At 40.1% G+C, this 14,445-nt stretch overlaps 1 protein-coding gene across 1 annotated transcript; it reads right to left on the bottom strand.

Annotated features, from left to right (window-relative positions):
- Positions 1-1,379: 1,379 nt before the first annotated feature.
- etf1a (eukaryotic translation termination factor 1a) lies at positions 1,380-14,193 on the bottom strand. The gene is made up of 11 exons (XM_044364234.1): positions 14,060-14,193; positions 13,551-13,661; positions 11,999-12,174; positions 10,929-11,068; positions 10,682-10,820; positions 10,341-10,531; positions 5,686-5,815; positions 5,358-5,531; positions 5,196-5,260; positions 4,949-5,096; positions 1,380-2,123 (listed from the first exon to the last, which is right to left on the bottom strand). Exons 2-11 carry the CDS (start codon positions 13,634-13,636, stop codon positions 2,041-2,043), a joined length of 1,332 nt encoding a protein of 443 aa, XP_044220169.1. The 5' UTR covers positions 13,637-13,661; positions 14,060-14,193; the 3' UTR covers positions 1,380-2,040.
- Between the last annotated feature and the right edge of the window lie 252 nt (positions 14,194-14,445).

Here is a 14,445-nt window from a genome sequence, read left to right as displayed (position 1 = left end):
CTCCCCCAAACAAAAGAGCAAATGGATGAAGATGCTGTTGCTATCCTGAAGAGGAATACACTAAGGCAAAATCAATCATCCGCATAGCTTTGCTATGAGATGCTGCAGGGTGTTGGGCAATTTAGTATGTCGTGTGTGATTTATGGCATTAGTAATTTAAATTCAGCTCCAAAAAAACCCCCAACTATTTAAGTTACGATGCATGGATGTCAGAGTCAGTGTTCCCATAGCTTTGTGACAACAAGCAGTAGTTAAATACAATTTTCGAGAACATGTTGGGTTATATTTCCACTATTTACATATTTAAATCACTCCACAGAGGATTTTGAATGGTTAAGATGAATGTAAATAATTAAGGAATGTGGTAACCAAAACTGAAACAAATGTTAAAGCAGGGGTCCCTATCAAGACACACGGTTACCCAGTTATCAGGATAACTTTGCTTAGTAAAACCTCATATTTGGAACCTGTTCCAGACTCAGCAAAGTAATCATGATAGCTCAATTAACCAGGAACAACTTCAGTACCATCATCTTTTGCCTTAGTTCATGTTTGTTGATCCTTTCTATGAATCCCATAAGTCTTTTTAAAGATAGTTGACAGGTAATTGACTATTTGTTTAAATTACTCATGTCCCAACTCTAACTTTAATACCATCTTCACATGTTTTAGTGTGCAGGTTTGTTTTACTTTCATCACATTCAATACCTTCTCAAATCAAGTGTCCTTTGCGCAATTTTACTTTGTTAGTTTGTCCTATGAAATAACTTATTTTTTTGAGAAAGGAATGGATGTGTTTTGGTGTATTTAACCATGGCTTTTCTTTAACAGCTCCCTGAGTAGGTCAATGTAGGATTATGAACCAAGTCCTTATCTTTTGGCCTATTTCCTAATGGAGTTTGGTAAATGCCAAACTTCTTCCAGGTGGCTAAACTATCACATTTAAACATGTCTGAAGAAATGGATTGCCAAATTCATACTGTTGATGGATTTGTCTTTGGATGAACAAATGCATTTATAAATGCAATTAAATAAGACATTGGTGGATTCTGGGAATTGGGATTCAGGTACCCAGAAGTTAGACTTAATTTCTATACAAGGGGGACCTAATGAATACCCAAGAGATCTGGTACCTTTGCATTCTGCCATTTAAAATTTGGAAACATTCAATTTCGACATGAGGTTTATCCCGATGAACCAATTAGACGACTGGAACCACCTGCAGGCAGTCATGCATGCTTCATGCTTCACTCACACGCACATACGTCTGTCACAATATGCTCATTTGATGTCAGTGAAGCAGAGAAAAAAAGTCAGCCTTTCCAGAAGCGGACACACACGTCACAGGATTGAGACCACAGCAGATGAGGAGGTAGCAATGGTTTTCAGCAGTTCAAATTTAATACTTTGTCCCCCTTTCTCTACAGAAACCCAGGTAAAAAAAATCCCCCACTCTCATAAAATACAACAGCAGCAGTTACCAGTAAAAAAATGAAATGCAAAAAAAAAAAAAAAAAAAAAGAGAGAGAAAGCATAGAAGGGAGAAGAGAGAGAGGGTAGGGACATGATGAGGCAAGAAAGGAAAATATATTTTCTATATGTGAGGAGTGAGTCCAAAGTTCATCTTCAGACCGGGTTAAGGGCAGCGAGGAATCTGGGAACTTGCTGTTGTGTTCATTCAAAATGGAGGGGAGGAGGAAAAAAAAAAAAGAACAAAAATGAGTCGAGTCCAATCCAACTAGGGGAAGGAACCAGCACTCTAAGGCAGGGATTTATTCAGGAAGGGCTTTCTCCCTCTCTGGATGAAAGAAAATCTCACTCCTCTTCAGCCTGTGTGATGTATTTTGTTGTGTGTACAGATGAAATGTATGTGCAAGTTTGTGTATGCAACAGGTAAATTGGAAGTTGTGTCTGTCATATATATGGGTCAACACAGTTGCACCTCTCACTTGCTGCAAGAGAGGTGGCATTTTTCTTTCCTTATTTCTTCATTCATTCCTTTGCTTTTCTTTTTTTCTCCCAATATCAGTCCCCGACTACCTAGTAGTCATCCAAATCAAAGAACTCATCGTCCTCTCCTTGGTACTCCATGCCCTGGAAATCCACCCTGTACCGCAAGATACCTGAGGAACACAAAGATGATAGATCAACAAGCGTAATGTGATGGCATTAAAAGGAAGAATTTGTATTAGGTTAGTCTAATCCCCATTAGCTATTGGGGTGGGAGCATTAGTATCTAAAAAGCCTGAATTCCTGAAATCCTCTTTTAAGAACTACTTACCGAATTATAAGACTAACTACATGACATTTTTTTCCTTTTTGGAGGCAGGAGTCTTTGATTCTTTTGTATTTCTTGGTTTCTTTTAAAGTTTTACTGCCATTAAAATTCCATTTAACCAGCTCTATATTTTAGACCCTCCATGATTGCACATTGTGCTGCTAAATGTGCTTTATTACACACGATCAGAGAAAGTATTCAAAGAATCTGCACTAGTAAGGCTTCTATAATACTAATGCCGATTTGACAATGATATCAGTGATAAAAAGCCTTTCTGGTAGGAGGAATCTATTGTGTATAACCATTTAATACTTGAATAACACATACTTTTGTACATACAAGTGTTTGAAATGACATTCAGATACATTGTCAAGTCTAAGGAGAATGTGAAACTTTATTGATCTCCTGTCCTCAAAATGGAGACTGCATATAGTGGTAGTTACAGAGCAGCAACCATGGAGATGGCAGAGATTCCAATTTGCCTTCACTATGGCTCATTTCCTTACCTTCCTCTGTGTTTCCTAAGAAGAAACCCAGAAAAGGGCAGGAGGAAAGTGGATCAAAAGAGAAGTGAGCAGAACCGGAACAGTCTGCCCCCTGTAATGTCATCAAAATTCTTTGAAATTTCATGCAGAGTGGCTAAAAGACAAGTAGCCAATCTAGGTAAAGTGCAGAAGTCTGTTATTTTACTTAACTGTAGCAACAGTGGTATGTAAACAATAGTCAGTTACTGAAAGTGGTCTGAAACAGTATATTTAAACCAAAATTAGTCATAGCCATAACCTACTATGTATAGGCTATAGTCATCAGTTAAGTTCATGGAGTTTAGCCAGAAATTATTATTAGCCTGTGACATTCTTGCAATCTTTTAGTCCTGGCTATCATGTCTTGATTCCTGTGGATGTCAGCAATAAATGGAGCAATGCTCATCAGCTTGTATGCAGTGTGCCGTATAAAACTATTTCTTGAAAATATGCTCTCGTTTTTCGTCTGACAAAGCTGTGATGTGGCGATAAATGGAGAGGCTCATTCTGTCTCTTACACTATCGGGACAGCTGAAGTGATGATTCATGGTTGCATAGTAAAAGGTAATGAAGGAAAGGGAAAAGCATTTCTAAGATATCTCAACACACCCTTCATATTTTAAGGATACTTTAACATGGTGGATACTTGTGGATAGATGGAGGCTTGAACTCAACTCGTACTCACTATGCCACAGAACAAACTAACCACTGAACTAAGGATAACCTCCATTTTAAGCTGGACTGGCCACGGACCAGCCTTATAACCTCGCATGTCTGTCCGTCACTGACTGACTGACTGACTGAGTGATGAAGTTACACCATTGGTGCTGCTGGCCCAGTGTTGGAGTTTCCCCACTGGCTGTTGCTCTTTCAAAATGAATTGGCGCCAAGAGTTTCCATTACCTTCTCAGGGGCGTTTACAGCGGAGCCACGAGCACAGCTCACAGTCCCGAAATAAGTTTTAAAAATACACATTTACTGACCAAAGCGTCTCACATGGAGGCTCAGATACTCACAGGAGCACCAACCCACGGATACAAAGAGACATGACGAATCCATTTTACCAGCCTGCACAGCAGCTAGATGCTAGTTAGCATGGCTAGTATTGTTAGCATAGCCATGCTGTGCTATTTGTAGCCCAGCCTGCATAAAAATAAGATGTAGCCGCTATGTTTCAGGTTTAACAGTACCGTGTTAGGCAGGTGACAGGTGTGTTTACGGTGTTTGTGTGTTCTGAAAGACATCACGGCAGATATAAAGTTACACAGCTGACGGACTGTTAGCCTAACATGCTAATCCTACGTAAACATGGATGAGACTTTGTTTACAGACATACACAGAAACAGATGAAAGAGCAGGGGGAATTAAAAGATAATTAGAATAGTCAATATAAGATCTCTTTCAAATCAAACATCCCAAGATAGGAGTGGAAAGTATTGTTCTTGCAACCACATTCATACCTTTTTTTTTGACTCAAACGCTGCTTAACCATGTCATGTGATATGCTACTTCAGTACTTTAACAACAAATATTAATGGGACCACTACAAAAAATTGCAGATGAACATTTAATATTCAAGAAATCACATTACAGACACTACCACTGACTATCCCTGTAACAAATTGGCCACAATTTCACACATTGTGAACTGTAGCAGACTAATCTATTTGGTCTCATATCAGACTAAATAGATTTAAAAATTCATTTATCCTGGTGTCAATAAAACTTTAAAATAGTGGCAGATAAGTCCAGGATGGGCACTGGATGATCTTCTCTGTAAGGATTTTTTTAATGAAAAAGGGATTTTCTGTTTTTTATGTTTATCTTGCCTAGGTACTTTTAGAACATTAATATGGTATTTATTTATGTTATTCATTAGCAACTTTGTATATTTTCTGTATGTAAATTGTGGTTTTAGAACCTTGTTTGTTATTTTTGTAACACTTTTTTTTCTGTATATGAAATGTTTTTATGGTCCAAGACAAATTTTCCACTCTGTGGAACAATTAAGTTAATCTTGAATCTTGACATTGACCATACACAGTCTAACCATATACTAGGTTTTGACTTAGTCTTGTTCCTAACTTAATAGCATACAAGTGTACAACTAAAGTGTTATGACCCCTATTGCAATCAGTGTGCTCACCCCCGATGCCTCCAAAGCCCTTGACGAACTGGGATCCTTCCTGGCTCTTGTCTGTGACTATCTCCAGCGTGGCTCCAAACTTCTTGTAGTTGTTAGCAAACCACTCTAGCAGTGGCATGCTCTCAATCAGCTCATGTTCCTGCCCCGTCTGTAAACACAATCAAAGTCAGGAAGACATGGCATGATTGGTAACGGGTTTAACTTTAATTGACATGTTCAGGGTCTGTCTTATCTGTGTAGCCCTCACCTCCTTGTCTGTGAAGTGAGACTTGTCTTTCTCCTGCTCTGGCGTTAAGTACAAAGTCTTCTCATCTGAAAATGAAAGGAGACACATTGAGATTAAGGCCTTGCAACATCATATTGCCTCGTTTCTCAGCAAGGGTGGATGTGGCATATGTGGTTTGCTCACCATTCTCTGCTCCATTGCTCTCGGCCCCATGCACACGTAGAATGTAACGCATGGTGTCTAAGTTCTCATAGACTATGAGGATCTCCACCGCTCCCATCTCCAGGGCTTTGAGTGTGTCCTCCACACCAAAACAGTATTTCCCCGTGTCCTGACTGATTTCATCAAAGTACCGCCCTGTAGTAAGAGGAACAGAAAAGGGTAAGAAAAACAGAATACATATTTACTTGAAGGACAAGCATCAGGAAAATCACAACCTAAGCATGTTTCTTTTTGCTCTTATGGGTGAGACCTATAAGAGCAACTCCACTGTGTCAACATGACCACCTACCTATGAGCTTCTTCTCCTGGATGAACTTGACATTAGAGAGAACCTCTGCGGAGAGCTCGATAGCCTGGTTGAAACCATTTTCTCCACCGTAGGAGATGTCCACCAGCTTCAGAACCTTGGCCTGTAACCTCTGTTAAAAAAATAAAAAATACACACACACACTAGTTAAAAATAGAGCTGCAACGATTAGTCGATTCCTTGATCAACAGAAAATTAATCAGCAACTATTTTGATAATCAATTGATCATTTAAGTACATTTTCAAGTAAAAATTCCAAACTTTCTCTTGTTTAAGTTCCTTAAATGTGAAAATTTGCTTTATCTCGTCTTAACTGTATAGTAAATGTAATCACCTTGGGCTCTAGAAAATTGTGACGGGCATTTTAAATGTTTTCGGATATTATACAGACCAAATGATTAATCGGTTTGTTGAGAAAATAATCAGCAGATTATTCAGTTATGAATATAATTACTTTCAGCCCTAGTTAAAAACAACATACCGTATATATCCACATATACCCATCATATATACAGACAAGTGACAAATTAAAGGAAAAACCTGAATAAATGAGTGGAGAAACATAACGAATACAGATGCTTCCACACAAGTGTATTGTGTAGTACAATTAAGCAATTAACATCCAGTCATGCTCTGTGGCATGTATGAAAATCCTGAGAAGGCCCAGCTGATTCTGGTTTTTGTATCATGATGGCAGAGGAAAAGATCTGAGTGACTTTGAAAGAGGGTTCATTGTTGGGGCACAGATGGCAAGAGTTTCAGTCACAAAGACTGCTCAACTGGCTGGTGTTTCAATAGGAACAGTGACTGAAGTGACATCTGCATTTAGATCTGTAGGAAAGACATCAGTAAACCGGGTCGGAAATTGTGGTCGACAGCGTACATTTGATGACTGTGATGCTTGTGCAATAGTGTGATATGTAAGGAAAAAACAGTGAAACATTGAGTCAAATTTAAAATTGCTGGCTAAGAATAAACGTAAATATGGTACGATTGTCATCCATGGTGGCGGCAACGACTCCCGATTATGCCAATCAGAGGTCACCAAAATTAATGTTGAGTCGGTGTGTACATTTGCAAAAACAATGTCGGACTCCGTAATTTTCTCTGGACCGCTGCCTAATCTGACCAGTGATGACATGTATAGCTGCATGTCACAATTCAACCGCTGGCTGTCGAGGTGGTGTCCAGCAAACAATGTGGGCTTCATAGATAGTTGGCAGACTTTCTGGGGAAGACCTGGTCTGATTAGGATAGACAACATACATCCCACTTTGGATGGAGCTGCTCTGATATCTAGAAATATGGCTGAGTTTATTAGTAGACCAAAACCATGACAACCCAGAGTTGAGACCAGGAAGCAGAGCTGCAGTCCTACACGCTTCTCTGCGTTTCCATTAGAGCAGATACCCAACCAAAACTACATAGAGACTGTGTCTGTCCCCCGACCACTTAAATCAATGAAATCCAAAGTAAACAAAAGAAGAGTCATCCATAAAAATCTAGTAAAAATTAAAACCACTACTGCAATAGTACAACAAAATAAGATAATTAAATGTGGACTCTTGAAAATTAGATCTCTGTCATCTAAAGCTGTATTAGTAAATGATGAATCCACTCCCCCCAGTCATATTAATACTCACATTCCTCGAGACACTGGCCGAGGAGGAGGAGTTGCAGCCATTTTCAAGTCAAGCCTAATCATTAACCCTAGACCCAGATTTAATTATAACTCATTCAAAAGCCTTGTTCTTAATATCTCTCACCCAACCTGGAAAACTTTACAGCCAGTTCTATTTGTTACAGTGGCCCATACTCTGAATTCCTATCTGAATTCTCAGAGTTTTTAATCAAACTTAGTCCTTAGTACAGATAAAGTAATTATAGTAGGTGATTTTAATATTCATGTGGACATCGATAATGATAGTCTCAGTACTGCGTTTATCTCATTTTTAGACTCAACTGGCTTCTCTCAGTGTGTAAATAATGCCACTCACTGTCTTAATCACACCCTCGACCTTGTTCTGATTTATGAGATTGAAATTGAACATTTAATAATTTTTCCACAAAATCCTATTTTATCAGATCATTTTTTAATAACTTTTGAATTACTATTACTGGATTACACACCATTAGATAAAAATGTCCTCACTAGTCTATCTGATAGTGTTGCAGATAAATTTAAGGAAGCAATTCCATCAGTGCTGAATTCAGTGCCATGTCTCAATACTATAGAGGACTCTTATGTTAACTTTAGTCCCTCCCAAATTGATAATCTTGTTGATAGTGCGGCAGGCTCATTACGAATAACACTCGACTCCAATCCCCCCTTAAAAAGGAAGATAATAAAACATAAGAGGTTAGCTCCGTGGTATAACTCCCAAACCCGCAAATTAAAGCAAACATTGCGAAAACTGGAAAGGATTTGGCGTTCCATTTTTTTTCCATTTTCTCCAGTCGCCTTTCTGAACTAACTTCAATGATTTGTTCAGCTAAACCATCAACCTGTCTCTTAGACCCCGTCCCAACTAGGTTGCTTAAGGAAGTCTTACCCTTACTTAGCACTTCTTTACTAGATATGATCAATCTGTCTTTAGTAACAGGCTATGTACCACAGTCCTTTAAAGTAGCTGTAATTAAACCTCTTCTTAAGAAGCCTACTCTTGATTCAGGCAGTCTCTATACTTGTCCTGTTAGGTCTTAGTGCCGCATTCAAAACAATTGACCATCAAATCCTTTTGCAGAGACTAGAACATTTAATTGGCATTAAAGGAACTGCATTAAGCTGGTTTAAGTCCTATTTATCAGACCGATTTCAGTTTGTACATGTTAATGATGAATCCTCCGTGAAGGCAAAAGTTAGACACAAGTTCCACAAGGTTCTGTACTTGGACCAATTCTATTCACCTTGTATATGCTTCCTTTAGGTAATATTATTAGGAAACACTCCATAAATTTTCATTGTTATGCAGATGATACCCAATTATATTTATCAATGAAGCCTGATGAAACCAATCAGTTAAACAAACTCCAAGCATGCCTTAAGGACATGAAGACCTGGATGACCTGCAATTTTCTGCTACTTAACTCAGATAAAACTGAAGTTATTGTGCTTGGCCCTAAACACCTTAGAAACACATTATCTAATGATATAGCTACTCTGGATGGCATTACCCTGGCCTCCAGCACCATCGTAAGAAATCTGGGAGTTATCTTTGATCAGGATATGTCCTTTAACTCCCACATAAATCAAATCTCAAGGACTGCCTTTTTTCACTTACGTAATATCACAAAAATCAGGCACATCCTGTCCCAAAAAGATGCAGAAAAACTAGTCCACGCATGTGTTACTTCTAGGCTGGATTATTGCAATTCCTTATTATCAGGCTGCTCTAACAAGTCTCTAAAGACTCTCCAGCTGGTCCAGAATGCAGCTGCACGTGTACTGAGTAAAACTAGAAAAAAGCGATATGGTCGGATATGTCATCTTTCACCATATTCTCGACAAGCGGGTGAGGGTGTCTGTGACGTACACCAAGAGAACAGTACAGGTTTGAATGCTTGACCCCTACAGTGAGGGCAGCTCTATTATGCTTTGGGGGGCATTTTGCTGGCATGGTTTGGTTCCACTTGTCCCTTTAGAGGGAAGGGTCACTGCAAATCAACACAAAGTTGTTCCGAGTGATCACCTTTATCCTACGATGAAACATTTCTATCCTGATGGGAGTGGTCTCTTCAAGGATGACAATGTCCCTGTCCACAGGACACAAGGGGTCACTGAATGGTTTGATGAGTATGAAAATGATGTGAATCATATGTTATGGCCTTCACTGTCACCAGATCTCAACCCAGCTGAACACCTATGGGAGATTTTGGACCGACTCCACCACCATCATCAAAACACCAAATGAGGGAATATCTTTTGGAAGAATGTTGTTCATCCCTCCAGTAGAGTTCAGAAACTTTATGTTGGTTTTTCCTTTGATTTGTCACCCGTCTTTATGTCATAATATAAAGCTGCATACTTCTAAGTATACTCAGAATATTACTAGCTATAGATTATTCATTTGCAGTGAGGGTTTTAAAAGAGGGTTGAGGAAAGTACTATGCATTAGGGTATCGCTGTATACAAAATATAAAAAGGTTAAAAGGCCTTTTAGCAATTGGACTAAACTGCTACAGGTGTGAGAAACACCCAGTTGACACAAGAAACCATGATGTTTTGACCAAAAAGCAGAAATTATCAGACAAACCTTTATATACATGTTGCAAAAACTGAAATTCTTTATAATAAGCTACATTAGTAGTGTATCGTGTTTCATGGCTTAGTATGTATGTGTTTTCTAAAAGTATGCATTATAGCACTGTAAGGTCAACAGAATTTTCCTTACTTAACATGTTACTTGATTTACAGAAAGTTATTAGATAAGGCATTTGTAATAGAGTTTAACAATATGTCTATATGTCTAAATCTCCCTTCTTTTGGCATTTATATATTATATAAGTATGCGTATATGAAATACATTTAGATTCTAAATTTCTTACTGGTCAAGTCTTCAAAATTGTTCGAAAAGAGATTCATATTTATAAATAACTGATATATTACACAGTTAATACCTTCATCAGAACACACTTACTGGGTCAAACATGTCAGACTGGCTGAGCTCGGTCTTGAAGTCAGCAGAACCAGCCAGGACCATTCCTGCCACATTAACTTTGTCGTTGGAAACAAACAGCTGGACAGCCGTCTCAGCTACTTTTCTCACATAGTTGTGTCTCTTCTCCATTCTAAGACGAGCGAAACGCAGAGCAGACTGTCCTCCTCTGCCTGAAAGAAAGAGAAAGATAAGAGAAGCAATGATTACAATGTTTAAACTAAGAGCGACAAACTAATAGAGTAATATTTAATCAGTTGTCTACAGTACAATGTAATTGAAAATATCACATTCAGTGATGTGTGAGCATTGTGGGTTAGTACCGTGCTTCTTAGGAAGGTCCACAGTGAACTTGTGCAGCACCTCTCTGGTGTTCCCCTGCAGCGTGCCAAACAGAGCCCCACTACCGTCGATCACAATAAATCCAAACTTACTGTCATCAGAGAGCAGGGCTGTCAATGCCTGTGTTTAGGAGAGTGAGGACAGGATGTGTGAGGAGAGCGGAAGAAGAGAGGAAAGCCTCTCTCAACAAGAAGTACGCAGACACACAAACCAAGAAAATGCTCTCACCTCAGTGTGGAACTTGTTGTCGCAGAGGTACAAGGAGGTGTTGATTGGCTTAAAAGGCTCAAAGTCGATATTGACTTTCTTCTCCTTACCTTCCTCTGTCACAATGGTGCCACAGTACACAACCAAACCATTAGGTGGCACTGACATGGGAGGAGAGTCAGAGGTCATAAAATTAGACACATATCAAGTTGAAAATTATCAACAGAGCACAGAAAAATATCAACAAAGTACAGTCCAAAGAGAGAAGCCACTTTTGGCTTTCAAAGTATTTAGAGGGAGATTTGAGAGCACCTTATGTCTTACTGGGGCTCAAATATGTTACTATGTATTGTTGTATGCTAAGCTATGAAAGGACAATATTCTTTGACATAATTCCCCACATTTCCATGCAACATTTTTCTTTCTATGATGTATGAATATTATCTATGCATGAGCACTATATAAAACAATACACTTGCATGATATATACCTACTTCCATGCTTACAGTCACCTAATTAGTAATTAAATGCTAGAACCAACTCATATTGTTCCAGTTGAATAATACTTTCTCATTCACTAGCTGGTTAGTTGTCAAGTCAATTTCATTTGTATAGTGCCAAATCATAACTGAAGTTAGCTCAGGGCACTTTTCATATAGAACAGGTTCAGACCATACTCTTTACAATATTGTTTACACAGACCCAACATTCCCCTAAGAGCAAGCACTAAAGTAGAAAAAAGTATTAGATGCCATGTTTGACATGGAAAAAGAGCACTGTTATGAGTGTCTATGCCTATTTTATCAATTTACTTTGCATGGTTGTAAAATGTAAAAAAACAAACAAAAAAAAAGAACTTAAATGCGTAAAAAGATAGAACAATTCAATCACCTGCTTGTGTTTAGAAATCTGGACTTAATAAAGGCCAATTCAACACTAGATCTGACTATCTGGCATTTATTGGAAACATGAGACTTGTTTTTCATTAAAGACTTCCTGATAAGACTGAATACTGTCCAGCTGCGCTTGAGAACAAAAGTCCCACAGGAAAGTCAGCAGGGTTTTATCTGAGTTGTCATTGTAACACATACCCTTGTTGTAGAGTTTTAGTCTTTGCTGTACAGAGGTGATGGCCCCGAGTACAGAGAGCCTGTTAACTCGGCTTTTGATGTTGGAAGCAGTGCCAAACTCATCTGCCAACATCTTGGCCACTCTGGAAATCTGGTCCTTGGGGGGGATGATCAGTGAAATCATACTGGTGCCATTACTATAGAGACAGAGAGCATTAAATGTTAGTACTTGCATACACACTTTGGTATACATGCACACAAGGTGCTATGAGATTCAGTCACAACACACTATAAAACTCAGTGGTTTACTACAACTAGTGTGTAACAGAGTTTACAACACAGCAACAGAATTCATAGCCATGTCAAAATTATAGTGACATGACAGATGCACCAACTCTAATCAACAATTATTTGAAACCACAACTTTGACCTGTACATTTTATTACAGTCTACATAATTCCACCTCTCACTCTATCCCATTAAGTAAACAGACAACCTTCACTGGCAAAACATCACCTTGACAGGGTCTGAAAGGTTAAGGGGACAATCACGGTGGGTTTTCAGTTTCACAATTTACAATCTCTGTCCTTGAAGCCAAGGACTGAGTTTAAGTTCCACAGTTCCACATTGTTGTCTTTCTATTCACTACTCGTGAAAAGGCAGCAGCAGGCTGACACTGCACACATAAACACACACACAGGCAGGTAGCGGCAACTGGATGAATATGGGGCAAATGGTCAACTGTGTGTGACATGGCAGGCGGTGGAGTACAGGACAGCAAATTTCTGCGCAGCACTAGATGGCAAGCTGTCGCAGAGCATGCTGCTAGCTGGAGTTGCAACACCCACATTAAAAATGTCCGTGTTTTATAACTCAAAAAGGCCTTAGTGTCCCTATCGGCAAACAGCTGATTTTGAATTCGTCTTCTGGAGCTACTCAAGCTTTAATGTAACGCTAAGCAGCCCGCCTGTCAAAAGGTAACCAACTTAATGGACTCAGTAAGGAAACACTAAGCTGTCATATAACCTAACGTTACATGTAAACAGGTCAGGCAGGCGTCACACGAAATTGAGAAATGCGTCTATCGGAGCATGTGGAAGTGCAGCTGTAAGCTAGCCGGCCTTTCCTTCTCATCAACGTGCTCCCTTGTTAAAGACACCCATGGCGGCCTCTTTCCAGAGATGACGTCTATTAGCGGGTCCCATTAGCCTCACGGCTAACATTAACGTTACTAACTCCACACCGTTTGTGGGATGCGAGGCAACATTTCCCGCACTATCACCGATAACACATGAACCAAGACTAAATCAGAACACATATTCTACCAAATCACCGCAATGTTTCCCACGTCTAGACGCGCTGAATACGACAGCAGTTAGGGCTAACTGCATTAGCAAGCTAGCAGCCACAGCTACAGTGAGCTAAGTTAGCTACATGCTAAGCTAACCACTCCCAAACTGGGCCCCGCTTTAACGCTCTCCAGCTGTTGCCGCGGTCCACCTTCACACCATCACCCGAAAGTCATATACCTTAGGACAGTGTTCCCGGCACACGGCTCAAATCGATCACTTACCCGCGGGCAGCTTCCAAACTTTTGATCAGCTTCTTGATTTTCCATATCTCCACGTTCCTGTCCGCCGCACTGGGGTCGTCCGCCATCTTTCAGCTGTAATCGCTTCAGCACCTGAAAAGACGTGAAAAAAGAGCAAAACATATGCAGTAAATCGGTTAGTAACTAGATTGATCGATAATCGCAATCCCAATTAGGCTGACAAAAAATGTCGTCACAACTAGCTGGGACTAGGTACCTCTCCAAACTAATGGCGCGGTGTCCGTTACGGCACCTGAACAGTAACTGGCAGTTGCTCTGACCGTGAGGGAGCGCTTCTTCCCGGGCTGCCTCTGTCAGGACAGACCGCGGAGATTAACAGGCCTACACTCTGCCAGGCCCTAGCGTCCACCCTGTTCTTATCTAATACGACCTACTTTCCCCCCGTTCCCCTGGAAACCAAATGGAAACTAACTGTCAGCTTTTTTGTGGATGTTTAGTTTATATGGGCATAAACGGTGCCAGTACGGTACCTGCCTCGGACAACGCCGCTCCGCTCCGCTCTCAGTCTACTTCGCTACGTCGAGTCGGTGGTCCGAGGAGTGACGTTGCCTTCCCGACCGGTGTGTCTCCGCCGCACGCCGCGCGTGGTGCAATCGACTGGGCTCACGTGGGGTAGGTGGTTGGGACTGTTGGCGTTCACTTCCTGGAAACCACATAGAAACCAATGGCAACTCTTTGCTGACACGTCAATCATAACATTCTAAACAACGATTGCACGGAACACTGAAAACGTAATCGAAGCTGGGTGGGCGTCCGTCACCGTGGTTTATGGGATCTGTAGTTAATGTGATGTGGCTTTACAGACTATAACTGAACTAATGGATTGATTGGCACGATCACTTTATATCGTCGCTTT

This window comes from Thunnus albacares, chromosome 10, assembly GCF_914725855.1.
Source record: "Thunnus albacares chromosome 10, fThuAlb1.1, whole genome shotgun sequence".
Taxonomy (NCBI): Eukaryota; Metazoa; Chordata; class Actinopteri; order Scombriformes; family Scombridae; genus Thunnus; species Thunnus albacares.
Note: the sequence above shows the minus strand (reverse complement) of the source record. Positions and strands in the feature narration are given on the sequence as shown.